Below are 22,497 nucleotides of genomic sequence, written 5' to 3'. Positions count from 1 at the left end.
TTCATTTCCTTTCATTGTGTTATTTATGGGTTTGGATGGAAGCTGCTTTGTTCGGACAGCTTTTTTAAAGCATCCTGTGGTAATTTGAAGGAGCTAGCCAAACCAGCAGGATTGTGGTGACGTGCGCGCGCCGCACCTGACTCACCTTTGTGGTTTAACGAGACGCGAGAGCACGGACAAGGAGCCTGAACCTGTGTGTGGGACCACTTTGGATTTATGTGTCTCTATTTTTCGGTGAAAACATGAGTAAAACGAAGAATAAGAGTGATAATAAGACGGAAAAGGCTTTGGCTGCGGAGAAAGAACAGTTCGGAAAACAACAGGTTAGTCACTTTGTTCCTGTGACGGATAACTTTTTGATGTCTTTCCCCCCAATCTGTGGATTTTAAAGTCTTCCTTATTGTTCACACCGTGTACTTGATGATAACTAGTTTTAACTGTCAAATGGGTACTACCAGACAGTATCGAAATGTCAAATTCTTCACTTCTTCTGACATATTAGTGGAAAATCTTGTTAAATATATCACGTGTCAAGGAAATTCACTGGTGTTATTTCTGTCATGTCTTAATCTTGAAGTTCAATCTGATGTGGCTGTGTTAACTAGTTCCTCGTGTCCTGATTGCTCTTCTTTCATTTCTTTTAGCTCCACAGCATCAGCAAAGCTGTCACCACAGCTGAAACACCACCAAAAGACAAACATGTACGCAGTATCCTTTTAACAGCAGGTTTCCTGCTAACCAGGCTTACTGGATATACAAAACAAATACAATTTCATATATACATCTTTATTTTTTTTATAAATAGCTCATGCTGACTGGCTTATTGGGACAATGCTAACATTTGCTAAGGAAATAAAACCGAATCCCTGTAAGGTATTTGGGTAGGCTTCATAGGTATCAAATTAAAGAAAAGCAACTGAGATTCGGCTTTTGGGGATCCTCAGTGTATGTGCTAAATGTCACATTCTGGAGAGCATCTTGAGACATTTAGACATTTGAATGCATGAGTGAAAAGTTGTTGGCAATACCGGAGGGGGGGGGAAATCAGGACCTCTCCTTTAAAAAAAATGGATTATTAATTGCAAAAAGTCACAATATGCCTTTGATCAACTTTGCTGAAAGTCTTTGTAAAGTTGTCAGTTAACATATTTTAAAGTTAACATAACATTTTCTTTAAAAAGAATTATCTGATGGAGACCCTCAACACCTTTTTTTAGTTATCAACTTTAGTTATCGCCCACCTCTGGCAAATAACAGCCTGAGAAGTGTATCAGTCAATCAGTTTAGATACGTGATTTCTTGAGTTTTCAACTGTCCAACACTCTTCAACTTTGACTATACATGCAGTAATGTTTGGAATATTTCAGTGTATGGTAAAGTGGTGAACTGACCAGCAGTTGTCCCTAGATCAAAGCCATAGCGTGTGTAAAATATGTTGACTGTATATAAACCATTGCTTTCTCTCCCCCTTTGTCTTAAGCTTATCCACTGTCACCATCTCTTTTTAAAAAAAATTCATAATTGTGATGTTGATCTAATTGAGGAACTGAGGGATTCTATCTCTTCATATGATCCGAGCGGTGTCAGTCTCTCCTTTTATGATGAAACTGCTCAGTTATGGCAATCAATGTTATGCTTGTGTTTATTGTCACTTAGAAAACCTCATGCAGTTATTGAACTGTATTAAAACTGTTACAGGGATTTATTAAGCTGTCAGTATAATTTAAACAGAAAACAAAAAGAGGTGAGAGGACCAAGTGGTCGTCATGGATCCAGGAGAGTTAAGTCCTGATTGTGGTGGTGTTTTTGAACCAATTTCACATGGGCACCACCGGGCATCTACGGTGAGCAAAGGGAGCCAAGGGGCCAGTGGACTCTCAGAAGACCTGTACAGTAGCCAGAGTGACTGAAACTGATAGCCACAGAGGGGTGGAAGCACACCGCTCTGATGTGCAGGGGGTTTGTTTGAATTACAATTCAGAATGAAAGCTTAATAGAAAAAGTGAATGAAAACAACTAATTCCCCCCAGGATTTTTTCATAATTTTTGAAAGCCCAAATCATAAATTGTATTAAAATGCAATAAATCAGAATCAGAATACTTTATTAATCCCGAGGGAAATTAGGGTTACAGCAGGCAGCACGCTAATGGCGCATGCGCACTTACAAAGGAACCTTCTGACCAACTTTACACAAACATCACATTGGGGAGACATGTCAGAAAGGTAGGCTGATAGGAAAAAAACAACGAAAATACACTACATGAGGTAAGAGGAGGAGAAAAAAAACTCCACTCAGACTGAGCTCCTAGTGGGAGAACAGTTTGATAACAGAAAAAACACCTCAGCACAAAAGCACATGACTATCAATACACCATAGAAACACAAGTCAAGCAACAGGGGCGGTAAAGGGTAAGAGAGAGCCGGTGTAGACAGCGCATCCGGTCCTGCAGCATATCTGCGCTGGTCCAGTTGACTGCCATCTTCCCCGGTAGGGCACAAGCATCGAAGGCGTTGGAAAGGGAGGGGGGATGAGTGAGTGCTTATCAGTGTAAGTGTATGTGTGTGCGTGTCCATAGTTTAGCTGAGACAGTGTCCTTCGGCCTATCAGGCTAAGTAAACAGTCCTCCAGCCAATCCAGGTGTCCTTGCATGGGACGGGAAGAATAGCCGTAACACAGTCGTTATCAGGGGACACCCAGTAAGTGGGGCCTTAATTTACAAAATGAACATATTGTATTTAGTACAATTTCAAACTAGGGACTGAGTAAATGAATGTATCGGGAAAACATTTACTGAAGTCATAATTTAAATCTTCTCAGATCAACCAGATATTCTCAGATTTTTTTTATTTCAACCAGAGCAGTCACCACCCTGCCAACCAGTTAAAAAGGTTGCCTGTTGAAGGCTTTGCCACCCTGCATTCATTTTTCAGACAGTTTGACAGTCGACTGCGATAGTGTGTCCGTACTTTCTTTGAACTGTTTGTGCATTGGTACTTGGGAGTCTCCTTGACAGCTGTACAGATATCATCATGGGAACTCATAAAGAGGGTGGAGCTACGGCCTTCTGGTCGTATGTCTTGAACCTACCTCTATCCAGCAACTCCATTGTGAGCTGGAAGTTTTGCTATCTGGTTCACAAAATCCTCAGGGATGGACACAGAAATGTAAGTTCAGTTTTTTGCATTTCCTTCACCTTATACTCTCCCGTGCTCCGGTTGGTGATATGTAATCTCTTGTGTCTGTTTGATGTACAGGTGGTGACGGATTCTTACAGATACTGTCGTAATGTGAAAGATATGGGCACCCTCTGGGTGAGTAGCTGCCATATTGAAGCCGCAGCTTATATTTAAACTAGAGAATACAGTTTGGAGGTTTATCTATTAAAAAGCTTTATTTTTCATATTGAGAGTTTGTAAAAAGATCTGCAGTTACATGCATCTTTGTTTCACCTTTTTAAGATGTTGATTTCTAAAATAGTCCTTTTTTGTTTGTTTTTGTTTATTTTTTTTAAATTGGTGGTTTTGTTTGTCCATATTTGGAAACATCAGTATGACTCGCATTAATATTTATTAAAATATTTGTGTTGACTGAGTTGGTTGTTGGGTTAGTAAGGTGATTCAGTTTAAATATGATTGTTTTCTAAGCAACAAACTCTTTTTTTTTTTTTTTTCTTTCTTTTTTTTTTTGTTCTGTTTTTTTTCTTTCCTGTCCAGGGAAACTTGCATGATCGATATGGGCACATTGTCGCCTTGTCTTCCAAATACCTCTGCCAAAAAATGGAATTTCATAAAAAGGTAATTACTCATAATTTTAGTGTTACGTTGGAACAAAGGTACATTTTTACAGCATAATCGGTGTTTTGTTGCTTTCTTGTTTCAAGAACTAGAAACAAAATGCTCTGTATTGCTGTTCCTACCCACATGCAGACTTACACAATCTCCTGTGTACTTAAACTGTACTTACTACTGTAAGTACAGTTGTACTTAAATTGAACTGCTCATATACCTTACCATATACGGACCATACCATATACCTTTAACATTTCAAAAAACATAAAAAGCGGCTAATCCAAATGGCAGTCAGTTAAGCGTGAAAAAAGGAGGAAAAACACGAGCATGTACTGTATCAGTCAAAAGTTTGGACACACTTTGCCTTCACTGCTTCTATTAGCCTTAGTTAAAGGCCTCAGATCCTAACCAAACAGAGCTTTCTTTGTGTGCCCATCATAATCCTGGAAACACTTCCAAAAGAAGTGTATTAACAGTTTTACTCTCTCATAAATAAAGGTTAAACATTTCTGGCAATTAAAGACAATTGTACAGAATTTTTAGAAAACCTTTAATTAGTACAATACAGGCTTTCTTGTCTGTAGGCAGCTAACATCCATGTGCTACAGGAAAAGGTTCCTTAATCAGTTGTTTTAGTCAAGTAGCATAATATGACTTTTTTTTTTTTTTTTTTTTTTACAGCACAAGGTTATCCCAGGCAACCTGGAGGCCAGTGATGAGACTTTGGAGAAGGAAGCAGGAAGTGACATGAACAAAGTGTAAGTCGTCCACTTTTTTTTAAGCACAGGTAATGTGTTTCAGTTCTGCTTGAATATTTCTTGTTAAATGTTTTATATTGTAGGCTGGATATGACACAGGAGCTGTTGGATTACCTGGATGCTGGACTCAAGATGGCTGACACAGGTTAGTCCGTTAGGAGGGTCATTTTATAGATAGATAGAGATAGATATATTTATAGATATATTATAGATATATCTATATCTATAATATGTAATATATATATATATATATATATATATATATATATATATATATATATATATATATATATATATATATATATATATATATATATATATATATATATATATGCGCTATGATGACCCTATAATTTATATGATACAATACTAGTAACTAGTTTAGAATAAGTTGCTACTTAAACCAGGAATATTTTGATCAGTCTCTCAATACTTTCTGACATTATTTTCATTTCATTTATTTATTTATAAAGCACATTTAATAACAACAGAGAGTTGACCAAAGTGCTGTACAAAGTAATAATTAAGCAGTGACATTAACATCAACAACAGGTAAGAAAATTAAAAGGAAATTAGGATAAAAAGAATTGGTAACTCTCGTGCAGTATCAAAAGCCAAAGTGAAAAAAATGTGTTTTAAGATGTGACAGTTGGGGCCTTTCTAATGTGGAGAGAATAGAATAGAATAGAATTCAACTTTATTGTCATTGCACATGCACAGGTACAGGGCAACGAAATGCAGTTTGCATCCATCCAGAAGTGCTTTCTGGAGAGGTAGATCGTTCCACATTTTCGGCGCCACAACCACAAACGCCGATCCCCTCTATGAACCATCCTAGACTTGTGTAAGATAAGGAGTATATGATCACTTGATCAAAGGGCTCTAGAGGGCGTATAAAGCTGCAAAAGGTCAGACAAATAGTCTGGTGCCTGGCCATTTAGCGCTTTATAAGTCAAAAGTAAGATTTTAAATTTAATTCTAAAACTCGCTGGAAGCCAATGAAGGGAAGCAAGCACTGGAGTAATATGTTGGTGTCTCTTCACAAGAGTCAAAAGGAGGGCTGCAGCATTTTGTAAAAGTTGTACTGCAAATGTTGTACATTACTGTAGTGTGTCGTGTTTTCTGCACCACGCCTACTGGAGATTCCTTGAAATAATACGCCTTAGTTTACCTAAAAAATAGATAGTTTGAACCAACACATTAGTGTTCATTCTGTTCTTCAGCAAGTTAAAAACCCCTAATCAAATTCCCTAATTTGGCTTTAATGCCAAATAGTATTTCGCCAGGTGGAGGCCAACCAGGCCAAATCTACAACTCCAGCTGGGCAGTGCAGACTGATGCCACTCATACCTCTCATACAGGACTGCAGCTTTCTCTATCACTTCTGTGTGCGATTGTTGTTTAAGCTTCACAGCCGTGAGTGAAAAACAAATATTTATTTATTAAAATAAATCATGAAATAGTCAGCATTATTTAAAAAATGCCTTAAATCAATCATAACCTTTTCGTCACAGGCATTTCTCCAGATGTTCTTCTTGGACACAGAGACCGGTTCCGTGATCTGTTTATGAGGTGAATTATTTATTAGAGAAACTCACTAATCTATTTAACAGGAACAAAGTAAAATACATTTGCTGTTTAAGTGGTAGCTAAAACCTAATTTCCATTACAATGAAAAACATGTAAATAAAAATCTGAAAACGACAAAGAACGACAGTGACCTTAAAAGAAGAGGTCTGACACTGACTGTTATTTTTTTCTGTAGCCTCACACAGTTCTTTGACAAAGCCAGAGAAATGGAGTTCTTTAAAACTTTCATCCAGATCCCAGATCTCCCAGATGTAAGTGCCACAGATTTCTTTTTTTAACATATACGTGCTTTGCTCCTTCTGTTTTTGTGCCTTTTGTGTATGTTAATTGTATCATTGCCCCTCAGGCTCCTCCAAACTTCCTCCGAGCCGCTGCCTTGGCTGAGTACAAAAAACCAGTAGTAGTGACGCCAAATGAGGAGCATCATGAGGAGGAGGAGGATGTGGAGCCACAACCAGAGTTTAGAGAAGCTTCTCAAATGCCACAGGTATGGTACATAGTTGTCAGAGGATATGGTACTTTGAAATTCCACCAGCTTTGTGTGGTGTCAGTGCTGATATGTAGCTTTTTATCAAACCAGTACTATCTGCTCAACCAAATGAGAACACCTGATTCTTCAGTGGAGCAGAGAGAAATGGAAAATGACAGTCTGAAGAGAGAGCTAGATGTTCTGAAACCAGAATTACAGATCTTCAAGAATGAGGTAAATGGGATAAGATGACAGTGTTGGAGTGGCTGGTCACATAAATCTGAAAATCCTTCCTCTATGCAGTCAGCCATGGTCCTTCCATATGATGGCTAAGAGGATGCTAACTGTAGCATCCTCTGCTTTGTGATTGGTGATATTGATACATTGTGATCATTGTGCATTCATTAGGACTTGTATATTGAAAGTCATATTGAAACATTACCAAGTTTATGTTCAAATGTCTCATTTACAGCTTGTAATTGTAAAATGTGTTTGTTTCTGTGTTGTTCACAAATTAACCAAAACAGCAAGACAAGAAGTCCTTGTCAATAATTGTAAGTTTCTTCTTCCTTCCCCAGGCTCAGAGGTGTGTAACAGAGTTAAAGAGTCAAGTGAACCGACTGCAGGCTGAGGTCGAGGAGCAGCGCACCCACAAGCAGATGGCAATGGTTGAAAACGAACACCTGCGCATGGAAGTGGAGGCTTTACGAAGCACTAATGTGGCTAACATCGGGGCACAGATTGGATTCAAGGAGGCAGATGGTGAGAGTTCAGATGTGAGCATGCAGCTGAATTAGCAATACAAAAAGAGCTAAAACTGAGTAAAAAGGTGCATCTTCTTCCTAACTACACAGGCAGAGCTCAAGCAGCAGAGCTTCGTTTCACTCAACTTAAAGAGAGACATGCAGAGCTGGTTAGCAGCCATGCTGACCTAATGAAGAAGGTAAATTGCAGTTTCTTTTATGTTTATTTTTAACTTCCTTAGCTGTCGCCTTTTAAAAATTGAAATTAGAACGTTGAACCACATTGTTCAACTCAATTAATGATAGAGATAATTGGAGATGGTGATAGGTGAATTTTGTTACCTTCTTACAGACCCCATCCTGCTGTTTTCCTGTGTTTCTCATTTTTGTAGCAATGAGAAACACAGCCTTTACCTTCTTAGTTATTATGGAATGTATTTTAATCATGTGCAGAATACAGAAACGGTGAAGATTATGTCAAGCACCAAACAAGAGCACGATGATTTGCAGAGGGCTAAATATCAGCTAGAAACTGAGCTGGAAAATCTACGACGGGAGAAAAGCAATGTGGTAAGACCTGCATCAGACATAGTTTTGTGTTGATGAACAAAAGCTGTTGTCACTATTGATCTTTTCTTTCTTTCTTTTTCTTTTTTCGTCCTGATCAGATGAATCAGCAGCAGATGGAGGTGGACCGCCTGAACCAAGAACTGCTGGAGCAAAGAGCAGAGCTTGCCACCTTGCGCAGTACTCTGGAGAGTAAAGAGAAGGTAAGACTGTAATATGACCACAGATTTCATGGCAGAACACATCTATTTTTAGACTTTTGGGAAAACCCTTGTTGTTCTTTCAGCTGCTCCTTTCAGGGGTTGCCAGAGCTGGCCATCTGCCTCCATCTCAACCTGTTCCAAGCATCCTTCTCTGTCACACCAACCCTCTGCATGTCCTCCTTCACTACATCCATGAATCCTTTGCAGTGGTCCTTCCTCTTTTCCTCCTGCCTGGCAGCTCTAAAGTTAACAACCTTTCTCCAGTATAGCTTCTAGCCCTCCTTTGCATATATCCAAACCATCTCAGCCTTGCCTCCCTAACTTTGTCTTCATAATGGTCGACCTCAATGTACTAATTTCTCTGATATAGTAATTCTAATCCTGTCCGTCCTCTTTACCCCTAATGAAAAACGTAACATCTTTAACTTTTCTACCTCTAGCTTGTCCTCCTGACTTTTGCTATCCTGCTGTCACTAATTGTCCCTGACATTTGTCTCCACCCTGCCTGCAGTCTCTTCTTCCCTCGCTTGTGCTTGTCTGTTTATGTGAATTGTTGACCCCAGTTATAAAAAATTCATCTACCATCACTATTGCTCCTTGCAGCTTCACCTTTACTCCTGCTTGACCTCATCTGTTAACCTGTCCATCACCATTGCAAACAATAAGGGGCTCAGAGCCAATCCCTCATGTAGTCTTGCCTCCATCTTGAACCCATCTTTAACATCTACCGCACACCTAACTACTGTCTGTCGTCGCATATATCCCATCCTCACGTACTTCTCAGACTCATCCTATAGTACCTGGGATAGGCTCTAGAGTGTTGAAAGCATCTTGGTGCCTGATAACCAATGCCAAAAACACATTGGGCATTGAGTTCTCATATGAGTATGAGTTCTCAAGATGTCTTTGTGTTTCTTTAGGAGGGATCTCAGGTGAGCAGCAGTTTGACAGCTCTGCAGGCTGAGCGGGAAGTGCTGCTACGCTCTGCAAGAGAAAAAGATGCAGAGCTTACCACTCTGAGACAACAGGCACAACTGCAGCAGAGCTCCCTGGACTTGGAGAGAGACAGGACCAACCGAGAGCTGGAGGATCTGAGAGCTCAGCTACAGCAGCAGGTCTGAAACACGCATCACTAAAAGGTCCAGAGTGAAATACAACATGTCTTTCACAGGGCTAATGATATTAATATATCAATAATGTATTAGCTCAGGAATAGACTGCCAACCTATCCAGGGTTTATCCCTCCTCTTGCCCTGTGACAGCTAGGTTAGGTACCCAACCACAACACTGAATTCAATAAGTAGCAGAGGATGAATGGAAAGATTTCGTCTTCAGGCATTGCAAAAAATGTCCACACTTTGGTATTTTGATATCTGTAACGCTTTGCTTATGTGTTTTCTCTGTATTATTGTAGGGTCTTTTCAATTGCAGTTCAAAGCACTATGCAACTTTTATTGTGATTTGGTGCGATATAAATACAATAAAATTGAATTGGCTCAGTAGCTTTGTTTAAGACATGTTCAAATATCAATTCAGTTTTAACCTCTTTATGTTAAACTACATTATAAAATCATACTTACTCCTTAGAGCTATAAATATCCAGGTATCAAGCCATGTTAGTGATCTTTAAATGAACTTTCCAAACTGGTTGAGTGCTCCATTAACTTGGCATGACAGTCCTGTAACACTGTCAGACTTTAAAAGCTAAGATTAAAAGCCTCAGAACCAGATTTCTATTCCACATATTGTCTCCCTCCTATAGCCTCTGTACAACATCTGTAACACTGCGTGTAAAAGGACTGCCTGACCTTTGTCATGATATTGGTTGTTCAGCCTTGAACCACTTAGGCCCATCTTTCTTTTTACTTCCTTATCAAACACAGCTCTGTCTTGTGTTTACTTTTACTTTATTTCGTTAGCTTCATAGCATAATTGCCTAAGTCATTTGACTAAGTCAATGACTTAGGCAATTATGCTATGAAGCTAACAATTTGCCTCATTGATGATTGTGTTTTTCTTTGCTGTACTGGAAGCATTTATAATTGGCACAAAAGTGCCCCTAAACTTGTTGTATAATATAATTCTGTCTGCTTTTCTGTGTCTTCTGTGTTTCCTGTAGCTTGCCATAAATGCAGCACAGAAGTTGGAAATTGACAGACTCAAGCGAGATTTGGAATCCACACGAGCAGAACTGACACAAGCAAACAACATCCTGCAAAGCAAAGAAATGGTCAGAACATTTAGATCAAAACTGCTGTAAACTTATTTTCTAGCATCTACAAGCCTTGAAGATTATAAGATAAGACTTATTTGTAAATGGAAAAACGTTTTTAAAATCTGTTTCTCAGAGTGGTACCCAGCTAAACAACACACTGGCAGGGCTGCAGGTGGAAAAGGAGGGGTTGCTGCGTATGATGCGGGAACAGGAGGCTGAGCTGAAAACCCTCAGACAACAAACTCATCTTCAACAGTCCTCTCTAGAGCAGGAGAGGCAGAGGAGCAGCATGGAACTGGGAGGCTTACATGCCCAGTTACAGCAACAGGTCCAGTTTTCTGTTTGTCGCTCTATTTTAAGACTTTATAACTGACTAATTATTAACTTCGTGTGTATGTGTGTGTGATAAATCAGGCTTCTCGTGAAAGTCAGCTAGCCCAGAAGCTGCAGGAGGAGCAGTTTTGTCTGCTACAGTGTGCAGTGGTGGAAGCTGAGGGCATCATACTGGACGCTGTGGCCAAACTGGATGACCCTATACATGTCCGCTGCATCAGCTCTCCTGGTAAAATCACTATTATTTTCCCTCCTCAAAGAAAATCCCTTTAAAAAGAGTTTTTAAAAAATATTTTAAGGACGGAAGCTTTTTATTTATTTGCATTCAGTTGCCCATGTGTTTGAAAAGTGTGCAGTACATTATATAACCAAAGAAAAGCCATAGAATAGGCATTTTAATACAAAAACAAAACAAACTGAATAAAATCAGCAAACCTCTATTCTAAGACATTAATAAATATTGACATTGGTTCATCTGTTTGAGGAAACACACGAAGAAAGTAAACACATGGCTGATGCCTTTTAAATTTCAGAGATGACTGAAGTTCTTCATATAACTCATAGCATTCAATAGCAACAGCAATCTTCAACACAGATGTGCAGATGTGCACATTATGATATGGAAAGACATGGCAAAAAAAAAAAATCCTCCACTGAAAATAAAGATTCAGTCTACACACACATTTAAGGATTCATCATGATGGAAAACTATAAGTTGTTACTTCAGCACTGCTACACAAAACTTCATACAATAAATTAACATGGTAACCAAAAATCTTTAATCCTCAGACCTTGCCATTTTGCTTTTCCATACAGTTTGTTTTTGATCAGTTCTTTGTGTTTGACAGATTATTTGGTGAACCGAGCGGAAATCACCCTGAATTCTATTGACAAAATGCAGCAGAGCCACTCGGCCTATCTGGGAAACAGTAATGGTACGTTGGGAATTGTGGGTGTGTTCAGTTCAAGTCAGGTACATCAACTGATTAGTTTGTTTAATCCTTCCCTGTTCTGTCTAGATGCCAGTGGTTTGCTAAGAGCAGTCACACAGTTTTCCCACCTTGCTGCTGACACAATTGTTAACGGATCGGCAACATCTCACTCAGCCCCTGTCGACCAGGCGAACTGTAAGAAACGTACATAGTTGTTGTAACTGTCGTAACACTTGCTAAATATTTTCTACACAGAAAGTTGAATGCTGTGTGTTGGACTCATACAGATCTGACTGACAGCTGTCGGGACTGTGCCAATCACTGCCTTCACTTCTTGAAGGATTTGAAGATTCAGGCGAGTTTACAGCGAGCAGACCCGTCTGCAATACGCTATACTGTTCAACGCATCCTCGCTGTAGGACAGGTGGGACTGAATTTATATTTAACCAATTAACAAGACAGTATTGTGTGTATGTATGAGTGTGAGAGAGAGAAATTGTCAAGTGTGTATGTGTAAAATTGAAAATGAGGGTGGGTGAGCAGTGAACCGCTCCCTCCATGACCATGTTTCCATGTTATTGAGATAATGGCAAGAAAAGTGCCAACTTTTTTGCAGGTTTCCAAAGATCCTGAACTTGACCTCTCAATACTCGCTACTGAGACTCATGTTTGCTGTAACTGTGTGACTCTTGTTTAGGATTTGCGTCCGAAAGGGCATGATGTGCTAAAAGAAGAACTAGGAAGCATGGTGGACAAAGAGATGCTCGCCACATCTTCTGCCATTGAAGAGGCTGTCTTGCGAATGGATGTAAGAACAACCATCAGATAATTTATAAAATATATATAAGATGATCTTTTTGATATATCAAAAATAAGCATTCTCTACTATGACCTGTCTACGCAAAGCTACTGTTCTCTGAATTATATTTCTATCATTTATCTCACATAGACATCTGTTCTTTCTTTTTTTTTTTTCATAGGAAATACTGAGTCAGGCAAAGAAAGACAATACTGGTGTCAAACTGGAGGTCAATCAGAAGTAAGAAAAATCCTAAAGAATCATCATAAAATTATTTATTTCTGTGGTGGTTATTTTCCTCCTCTCTTACTTACAATCTGTGTGTTTGCTTCATCACAGTATCCTGGGATCCTGCTCAGACCTGATGAAGGTAAGAAAGTGGGCAATATTCAAATAATTTTGTGAACTTTAGTTAACTCTTGTTTCCTGTATTTACTGTGGTGCTCTCTCTTCTCTCCAGGCTGTTCACATGCTGGTGACTGCTGCTACTGACCTACAGAAAGACATTGTGGAAGGAGGAAGGGTAAGTTGATGTCACCCTAAAGATAAAATTGCAGGACAAGTTCAGACATTCTGTCTTTTTATTCATCAAACACGATGCAGAATGGAAAAAATGTGGGAAAAATCATGATTATCCTTTATTATTATTACCTTATTCTTCTTCACATTAACATGTAAAAGTGGCCTTTTTAGAGCTAAAAGCTCTCGAGCAAAATTGTGTGTGAGTGGGGCTTACAGACGTGTGTGTGTGTGTGTCAGTCCAGTCACTGAGTGTTCAACAGTCTGATGGCTTGGGGGAAGAAACTGTTTCGTAGTCTGGCAGTGAGGCCCTGAATGTTCTGGTAACACTTGCCAAAAGGCAGCAGAGTGTGTGTGTGTGAGGGGTCCGTGGGGTCTTCCACAATGCTGAGTGGGTGCGAATAGTGTCTGTGATGGAGGGAAGAGAGGCTCCAATTATCTTCTCCATTGTGATACCATTTGAACAACTAACAGTCTTACCTATAAATTTCAATATATCCAGTGTTTTAGCATTTTGCTAAATTTTGGCAATGAGCAAGAAGCAGAATCTGCAGTTGGTGTTTTATCGAGTGACCCATTTGTTCCATTTGTGCTGTCAGGGTGCAGCAACTGTTACTGAATTCTATGCCAAAAACTCTCGCTGGACCGAAGGACTCATCTCTGCTTCCAAAGCTGTGGGCTGGGGGGCCACACAGCTGCTGTAAGTTCAGAAATTTATCAAAACCCACTTACTGATTGATATTCTGAACAATACAATTTGTAAATAATAAATAAAACTGTAAATGGATGGTTTACTTTCATGTTTAGGGACTCAGCTGACCGGGTTGTGGGTGAAAAAGGCACATATGAGGAGCTCATCGCCTGCTCACATGAGATTGCTGCAAGCACTGCTCAGCTAGTTGCTGCTTCCAAGGTACAAACTCATGTCAAACATATTTGTGTTGGTTTGTTAGGTATCAACATACAAAGTCATGTTCAGGCTCTCGAATCTTGAAGAAATGTGGAATTTAAAAAAAAAAAAGTACCAGCACTCCTCTGTTAAATTAACAATACTGTGAAAACACATTTGCCCTCTGCCTGATTTCTTGTGTTTTTGCATATTTTCCCAATTACATGTTTCAGTTTATCAAACAAATGTTAATATTGGGTAAAGATAAACCAAGTAAATACAAAATCCAGTTTTAAATAATGATTTTATTTATTAAGGGGGAAAAAAACTACCAAAATCTAGCTTGAAAAAGTCATTTAAGCCTAATGTTTGTGAAGGTCATCCAGGAGGAGCATATGCTGCAGAACTTATAAGGCTGGTATCAGATGCATTCCCTAACAGCAATGTAACTCCTTGTTGCTGGTTTCTATCTACTGCTTCAAGCTCTGGAAGTTGCATTTAAGTGGGAATGTGCACAGGAAGCTTTAACACTTAATCCCTCACCTGCAACCACATCTTATGCTTGTACTCCTACCACAGAAATTAAACATTCTCAGCTATGGTGTCTATCAAACATGACCAGTCTCACTCATATTCATCTGTTGGACCAATTTATGCTATAAAGCATCTAGTCACATAAACCCAAGTTCACTGCAGCAATTGGTGGAGTCCCTGATTTTAAGCCCTATGGGAGTGTCCCCAAGAGGGTCACGGACCCCCTGTTGATCCTCTACCTAATCACATGAGCCAATGAGTGAAAATGGGTGTGGGTCGCAATCAGCCAAGGTTTTAGGTGAATTGGAGCGATCGTGGCTCAAGAGTTGGCAGTTGGTCTTTTAATCGGAAGGTTGTCGGTTCGAGCCCTGGGCCGGACAGTCTCGGTCGTTGTGTCCTTGGGCAAGACACTTCACCTACCGCCTACTGGTGATGGCCAGAGGGGCCGATGGCGCGATATGGCAGCCTCGCTTCTGTCAGTCTGCCCCAGAGCAGCTGTGGCTAGATCTGTAGCTTGCGTCCAGCAGTGTGTGAATGTGAGAGTGAATGAATAGTGGAATTGTAAAGCGCTTTGAGGGTCTCGAAAAGCGCTATATAAATGCAATCCATTATTAATCCACTGTGAAACCTAGTCCCAACCAACTATTGATTTACTGAGATGAAATGGATCAAAGGAGCTGGTTCCACAGAAGAGGGGCCTGAAAGCTGAAGGATTTACCTCCCCTTCTACTTTTAAATATCCAAGGAACCACAGGAATACCAGCAGTCTGAGAGTGAAGCTCTCAATCTGGATTTAACAGGGAGCCAATGAAGAGAAGCCAAAATGGCACAAATATGTTTCATCTTTCTAGTCCCTGTCACTTTTCTCTTTTCTGGGTCAACTGAAGGCTTTTCTGGGAGTTTTTAGAACAACCTGATAATAATGAATTACAGTAGTCCAACCTGGAAGTAATAAATGCATGAACTCCTTCTACATATTTGTTTAATATACATTTTGAAGGATATATCCAGGTCAAAAATGACTCCAAGAACAATCTAGATAGACACCATGTTTCTAAGATGTTTTTATATAGCAGAGTACAGTTACTTCAGTTATATATGAATTAGCCTCTTCAATATTAGAAAAACTTCTCAGTATTTTCAACTTGAATTGTTGCATACATGTCATGTCAAAGTAGGTGAGGTAAACATGGTCGTGGATAAAATGAATTTATTGATACTGATATAATAACATATTTGTGGACTATAAGTTACTAGCTGTTACTATCAAACTTAATATAATTAATTAAGGATTTTTTCTTTTGTCTGAATTTTGGCGCCACCTGCATCACAGTTAAAGTACTGATAACCTATATTTGGTCTAAATCTGGACAAGAGTGAGGCTATCCAGTTTTGTTTTTCGTTTTTTTAACAAACAACAAAAGTGAGCTGGATCATATGATCCACTGAAGGAGAAACATGGATTATCAGAATTTAAATACAAGAGTTCTTTTGGCATGATTGTAAACATGATGTTCACGCACAAAAACTCTCCAGTGTGGCTAAAACAAGAGGAGTGGGCTAAAATGCCTCCACGGAAATGTGGTTTAAACTACCAGGTGAACAAACACTTGACAACAAACAAACACTTCACTATATTTATCAAAGGGCAAAAAGAATTGGACATGTATCAGCAATAAACTGTTGTCAGTGCAAGTTAAAGCAGCTGATAGTGGCATACATATATGCCAAATGGGCTCTAAATGCCAATCGACAACAGTGTCATTAAGCACAATGTTAGAAACATAAAACATAAAGGTGATAAAAGAATGTGTGCAATGCTCTACATTCAAGGGAAAGAACATCATACGAAGCATGAAAAGAAAGGAAAAAAGTATCTGCTGATCCACAGCATTCCTTGGTGTTCCACCCTTCATTCATTCATATCTCTCTGGTTTTAGCAAATTTCTTAACAAAAGAGATCTATTAAAGGCTATTTTAAGGTACTAGGTTAAATATGCCAATGTTTAGTAACAGTTCTTTTTACACCTTCAGATGAATGTTCGGGGGTCAATAGGTCACTCTTCACTACACCTTTAACTCTGTCCAAACCATCCTCAAGTACCTTATAGCTACAGGTTTTTTCTAAAATTATTATACACACAGATGCGTTACTCAAAATTGTCATTACTGAATGTTCTTCTCAATCTTTATAGCTGAATGAACAGAAAGCTGTTTTTGCATTATGGTGAAGCTACTAAAATGTACAATTGCCTTTCTATCTGTTTTCTATAAATACAAATATGAAGTGATTTGTTTGATGTTTTGTTTTTTTTCTTTTTCTTTTCTTTTTTCAAGCAAGTACACCATGGAATGAAACAGATTCACTACTGTCCCGTGAAAATTGCACAGTTGCGCATTGATGATTGTTGCTTTGCTACATTTTGGAAGGAATTTAATTCTTCTTAGCCTTTTGGCTTTTATGTGACAGTGGAAGTTGCTGGTTACTTTCCAAATTTGATTTCTCAATGAAACCAAAAGACGTGGTTTTTTTATGAAGTGAAATTTCCCTTTTAAGCCTTTCAGGTTTAAAGGGAAACTTCACTTCAGTGACTGAGTCTCAAAGAGGTAGAAATAGCCATTATTACATTAAAACCTAGAACAAAGACAAAACATGCATACAGCTCTGTGACTTTATGTAACTACTTAGAACCACCTCAGCCAGCATGGTCACCCAGTTACATCCTTTGAAATGTGCCTGCTCTGTGCCCATACATGCACCACATAGTGAAAAACTGTCCTTATGGAAAACAAACTTACTGCTACTCATTCCAGGTAAAAGCTGACCGCAACAACAAGAAGCTGAATACGCTGCAGCAGGCCTCAAGGCATGTAAATGACATGGCTGCTGTGGTCGTCACCTCCACCAAACACGGGCAGCAGCAGATCTCTGACCACGGTGAGAGGAGAAGCTCATGTTGCAAGAAAATAGCTGATGCTTCACATTTTTAGTAACCCTTTATAATAACAGCATAGTTTTGGCTAAAAATGGCAGCATACATGTAAGCAAACAATAAATCTATACAACTTGGTGAGTGTAAGTTTAACACTTACTTTAGCCCTTTTTTTGGCCTCTTATTTCCGACACTTTCTGCTGCTTAATACTTAACTGTGTTAAACAGCGGGCCAACCTGTCTACCACTGAGCATAGCATAGCTGAGCTAGCCTACAGCTTTAAGGCTTGTGAGGGTTTTTTGTTCATCTATCTCATTAGTCCGTTTGATCAGCAGCAGTTTAGCATAAAATCAACCAGACTAATCAAAATGTTTAAATGCTTAAAGTAACCATGAAATTGGCTGATTATTCTATGATGCAGCTTTGACACTCCAACTGATATTGTTGCCTTTACAGGCTTGATGGACTTCTCCGGCATGTCTCTGATCAAGCTTAAAAAAGAAGAAATGGAAGCTCAGGTCAGATAACATGTCTCTGAATGGATTGTTTAATTGTTTGTCCTTATGTGCAACTTGCTTGTTGTTCTGGATCATGTATAAGACAAGTTAAGCCACCTTTTAAAGAAACAGTATTGTGACTATGTGAAATCAATGTAGTTAAAAACATGCAATGACAGTTTTGGATCTTAGACTAGGTCATTGGGTTTTTAGACGTCTGGAAGCCATTGCCAGATCTTGTGCTCTTTGAATCTTTCAGGTTAAGGTGCTGCAGCTGGAGAGCCAGCTGGAACAGGAGCGAGTACGCTTGGGGGAACTGAGGAAGAGGCATTACGAGCTTGGTGTGTCAGGGGATGAAGGAGATGGAGTTGATAGCTTCCCACCACCGCCACCACCTGCTCTGCTTGACTCCACTGCAGTGCCCCAGTCCTTTGCACAGACACAACCTTATTCAAACACCCCAGGTTTTTCACAATCAAATCCCTTTGCACCGAATCAAACACAGTCCTCCTCTCTGCCACAGTCTTACACGCCATCTCAGACTTACACGCCATCTCAGACTTACACGCCATCTCAGACTTACACGCCATCTCAGACCTACACGCCTTCTCAGACCTACACGCCTTCTCAGACCTACACGCCTTCTCAGACCTACACGCCTTCTCAGACCTACACGCCTTCTCAGACCTACACGCCTTCTCAGACCTACACGCCTTCTCAGACCTACACGCCTTACCAGCCCTATATCCCACCTCAGCCTTTCACACCATCTCAGCCCTACACTCCAAACCAAAGTAACTTAAATCCTCACTCTTATTCATTGTCACAACCCTCACAACCCACATCCAGTCCTGCTCAGCCTAAACAGACCCAGGCTGCCTCACATAACAGCACAGAGCAACACACCAAACTAAGCCTAAAAAAAACAAATATCTTTACCAAATCTGGGAACTTGCTGAAGAATGCGGTGAGTGCTTCTCTTACTAAAGTTTTATAATCATCTTATCCCAAGGATATTTGGAGTAGGTGGTGTTTACATGCGTCCTGTTTTTCTTCTATTGGCAGTTCAAACGGAGTGAACATGGAACAGGAGAATCTTGAAGCTGACTGAGGAAGAATCTGACTTAAAGATTTAAGCTAATCACTCACTAGAGGAAAAAAAATATGCTTTCATATTTTGGAAACACTGACTTTTACCTCTACATGTATCACTTGTTAAGGCTCCTGAAAATGTTGTGTTAGAGGAATTTCAAATCAACATTTCTTTGTGCTCTTAATTTGGAAATTAAATGGTAATATTTGAATTATAACACTGATGGCTATATTAAAAATGAGATAATTGTCTGAAATAAAGTTGTATTGTTCAGTTTTCTTTAGGTTTTCTATTCACAATATTTTAATCATTTTGTGATTGGATCACATTAACGACAACAGCACTGGATGAGTGTCAGACATTAACCTTCAAAAATGTTTGGTGGCAAAACAGCTTCCGCCACGAAGGCTCCGTTATCCAGGCATATCCTACCAGGAGGACTATATGCTGCAGAACTTATAAGGCTGGTATCAGATGCATTCCCTAACAGCAATGTAACTCCTTGTTGCTGGTTTCTATCTACTGCTTCAAGCTCTGGAAGTTGCATTTAAGTGGGAATGTGCACAGGAAGCTTTAACACTTAATCCCTCACCTGCAACCACATCTTATGCTTGTACTCCTACCACAGAAATTAAACATTCTCAGCTATGGTGTCTATCAAACATGACCAGTCTCACTCATATTCATCTGTTGGACCAATTTATGCTATAAAGCAGAAAGTCACCTAAACCCCTCCTACCAAGGAAAAGAGTGGTAGCAGATGCTGAGGGCCAAGTGTCTGACGCCACTGATACTAAGGCGCACCAACAGGTGCTGCCACCTGCTTATGAACTCCCAAATGCTATGTGAATGCTGTTGTTGAGAACACTGCCAAAATCTGTTTAGATAAGAGTCAGACATATTAATTTACTCAAGGTCAACAGTAATAAAACGGCTCTTGGTTGCAGCTCCCATGGCCCTAATCTGGAAGACTATTCATTGATGTAGACAGTTGCACCATCTGGCTATGCCCAGAAATTTGCCACCTGGGTGTCGTTCTGGACTCAATACTTTCTGTCTAGATGCATATCAAATGTGTCGCCAAAGCAGTACGTTCCCACCCAATGAACAACTCTTGACTTTAGCCACCCTCCCTCACTCTGTAAAAGAGACCCTTATCTTGTTTTTTCTGGCCTTGGATGTTGGGGTGCTCCGGGATGTGGTTGCAGTAGGCCCACTTATTCCCACTGTGTGGCAGGGTAGTATGGGGAATTGAGGTACCTACTGAGCCAGTTGGAGCCTACTCTCCTTTCTCGCCTTCTCAAGTTTTACATCCCAGCACCCACCCTCTGTTCATACACACATCAACATGGATGGATGTGTATTTTTGTGCATTGTTGTGTTTGTGTGGCCAGTATATGTCTATATGTCTGGGGTTGCTGTGCCTCAACTTCAGTACAACATAGAGGATGAAGGGTTGCCCCTCCTACTGCCCCTCCTCGTTGCTGCCTCCTTGGGGATGTGAGTACTTGGTGTTTCAAGGGCTTATGGCCACATGATCTGGTGTAGTTGTCGACCCACTTCCTTGGGAGTTGTGATCCAGCGTGGCTAGGCCTCTTCTGTGCAAGGAAGGGGATTCATTATTTTAGCTTCTCACCCTCATTATCACACTCACACAAGAAGATGCTAAGTTTGTGTATCTGTTTTTGTTTCTCTCGTTAAGGTGCTGTTTGTCTTTTGACTGTGCTTTATTTATTACATTTAAGATATCTGAAAGCCTGATCATCAGTAGTCCTACAGACTCATTGCTTATGATCCTCTGGCTCCTCTTGAAAAACAAAAGAAAGATGTTTGACTTCCTGAAAGTGGCATTCCTCTGTTCTTAAAGAATGTGATTTTTAACAGTCACGTGGCTTATAACTTCCATTTTTGATTAACCTTGGACTTCCCATGATTCATCGAGCTCATCTTTACCATGCATTAATGCATGTTATTCATTTTTTATTTTTCTGTCTTCCATATGCTTCAAGCTTTATCCTTTCTTTGTTAGTCACAGTTTTTGCTATTGGGCTTAAAAATTTTTACATAAGCACACAATGGTCATTTTTCACTTCTGAGGATCTTAGCATTTAGGTTAGCCAGCTAGTGATAACCTGCTCTTATATTTCTCAAAAATCCACAGTTTGAACTCTCCCCACATTTCAACCCTCATTTCTCAACATAGTTGTCATGGTCTGTACAGGGTCTGATGTTTTTGTGTTTATTTTCTGTTCCTCTCTCACTTTGTAAAAGTCGCTTTGAGTTCTAGGTGGAAGTGGGCTCTGTGGGTTTGCCTGTGGGCGGAGTTCTGCTCAGATTGTCCTTCTCATACCTGGGGGCTGGATGGTGTAGCAGATGTCTGCCAGATTGTCTTTGCTATGTCTCTGCTTGTCATTGACTAACTTTGTTACCTTGTTGCCAGTCTGTGCCAAGCCATGCAAAACCTCTCCTGTTCTCCTCATGTTGCTCTGAGGAAATCTGAGTTCACCATCAGCTGCTTACCACCAGAATCTATCACCTATAAGGTGAAGGACTTTCCAGAAATGTCCCTACCTGCACAATGACCCTTCCTGGTCCTCAGCCACTCAAGCCCTCAAGTAACAGAGTTAATCCAGTTCTCTAACTCTTTCCGCACAACACACATCCTTCTTAGCCTCAGCTAATTTCCCCCCACAGACAGCTATTCTTCTTTTCAAACACTTACGCTGAAAAACTACAAACTACATTGCACAGCTGAGTAAAAATGTTTTATTTGTAGAAGTGGGCAGCACGTTGGTTAGCACTGCTGCCTCACAGCAAGATCTTCATATATACATCTAACTGACTTCAGTATGAGTGTCAGGTGTAAAGTAAAGCTGGGACGATTTGTCAAAAGATTTGTTGACACAAAATTTACAAATCTAAATGTTTAGATTGCTGGTTTATGAACAGTAAAATTCTCAAAGCCCTAAACTTCTCTTTCCTTCTTTGTTAACATTTAGAAATATTCCTTTATATATCATTGTTCCTATAATTGTTATTATAACCCAGTGTTACAATTCATATAATATGACATCAGTAAATATGAATGCAGTTCTGTTATTTCTGGATTCATTAAATGTTCAAAGACTCTATGTAGACTTGGATTACCCCCCTCCATAAAGCACACTTTATTCGGTTTAGTTGAAGAGTAATGCGTTGTTTTAGGCGTTAATCGTCTCTTCGTGCTGTAATATATTCACACAGCGACCTCGTCCGTCTCTTATTTCAGTCATGCGCAATACAAACTGCAACCTCACCACTATGGAAGTAGCCACTGTGATTCACGCAGGGACCAAACAGGAAGTAAAGTTAGGGAAAGGCAACCGGCGTTCGACTTCATCATATTTAAAATAAAAGCACTAATAAACGGTACAAGGTAACAGTGTATTCACAACTGGTACTCTGCACAAACCTGCTGCACTGTTAAATTATTGTTTTGTCCACTGAGATAAGACTATTGATCTCCATAGGAACAGCAGTGGATACACTAGGTCATGGCCCTCATGAACAGCACATGCAAAAAGGGATGACGTTACTAGTGACATGGTGATGCAAAATATATCAGCGTTCCACCACGTTTTACTTCGGGGTAT

At 39.8% G+C, this 22,497-nt stretch overlaps 1 protein-coding gene across 1 annotated transcript; it reads left to right on the top strand.

The window, feature by feature from the left end:
* The first annotated feature begins 6 nt into the window (after positions 1-6).
* On the top strand, positions 7-19,138 carry hip1ra (huntingtin interacting protein 1 related a). The gene is made up of 33 exons (XM_085464368.1): positions 7-323; positions 645-708; positions 3,024-3,166; positions 3,257-3,313; positions 3,716-3,796; positions 4,472-4,548; positions 4,632-4,693; positions 5,824-5,964; positions 6,063-6,120; positions 6,314-6,389; positions 6,485-6,625; positions 6,719-6,841; positions 7,186-7,369; positions 7,462-7,550; positions 7,804-7,920; positions 8,019-8,120; positions 9,041-9,235; positions 10,240-10,350; positions 10,469-10,663; positions 10,750-10,897; positions 11,517-11,603; positions 11,688-11,795; positions 11,888-12,024; positions 12,298-12,408; positions 12,581-12,639; positions 12,739-12,769; positions 12,860-12,922; positions 13,518-13,618; positions 13,726-13,831; positions 17,156-17,279; positions 17,732-17,793; positions 18,032-18,739; positions 18,838-19,138. Exons 1-33 carry the CDS (start codon positions 243-245, stop codon positions 18,871-18,873), a joined length of 3,978 nt encoding a protein of 1,325 aa, XP_085320494.1. The 5' UTR covers positions 7-242; the 3' UTR covers positions 18,874-19,138.
* The last annotated feature ends 3,359 nt before the right edge of the window (positions 19,139-22,497 follow it).

The sequence above is a fragment of the Copadichromis virginalis genome, linkage group LG7, assembly GCF_057382275.1.
Source record: "Copadichromis virginalis isolate Kocher_CV1m ecotype Utaka linkage group LG7, C_Virginalis_male_GT1.1, whole genome shotgun sequence".
NCBI lineage: Eukaryota > Metazoa > Chordata > Actinopteri > Cichliformes > Cichlidae > Copadichromis > Copadichromis virginalis.
Note: the sequence above shows the minus strand (reverse complement) of the source record. Positions and strands in the feature narration are given on the sequence as shown.

Coding starts and splice junctions, on each gene's coding strand:
- hip1ra (XM_085464368.1), top strand. CDS start 243: ATGAGTAAAACGAAGAATAAGAGTGATAATAAGACGGAAAAGGCTTTG. Junction 6,842..7,185: donor TACAGATCTTCAAGAATGAG/GTAAATGGGATA, acceptor TTCCTTCCCCAG/GCTCAGAGGTGTGTAACAGA. Junction 11,604..11,687: donor CTATCTGGGAAACAGTAATG/GTACGTTGGGAA, acceptor TGTTCTGTCTAG/ATGCCAGTGGTTTGCTAAGA.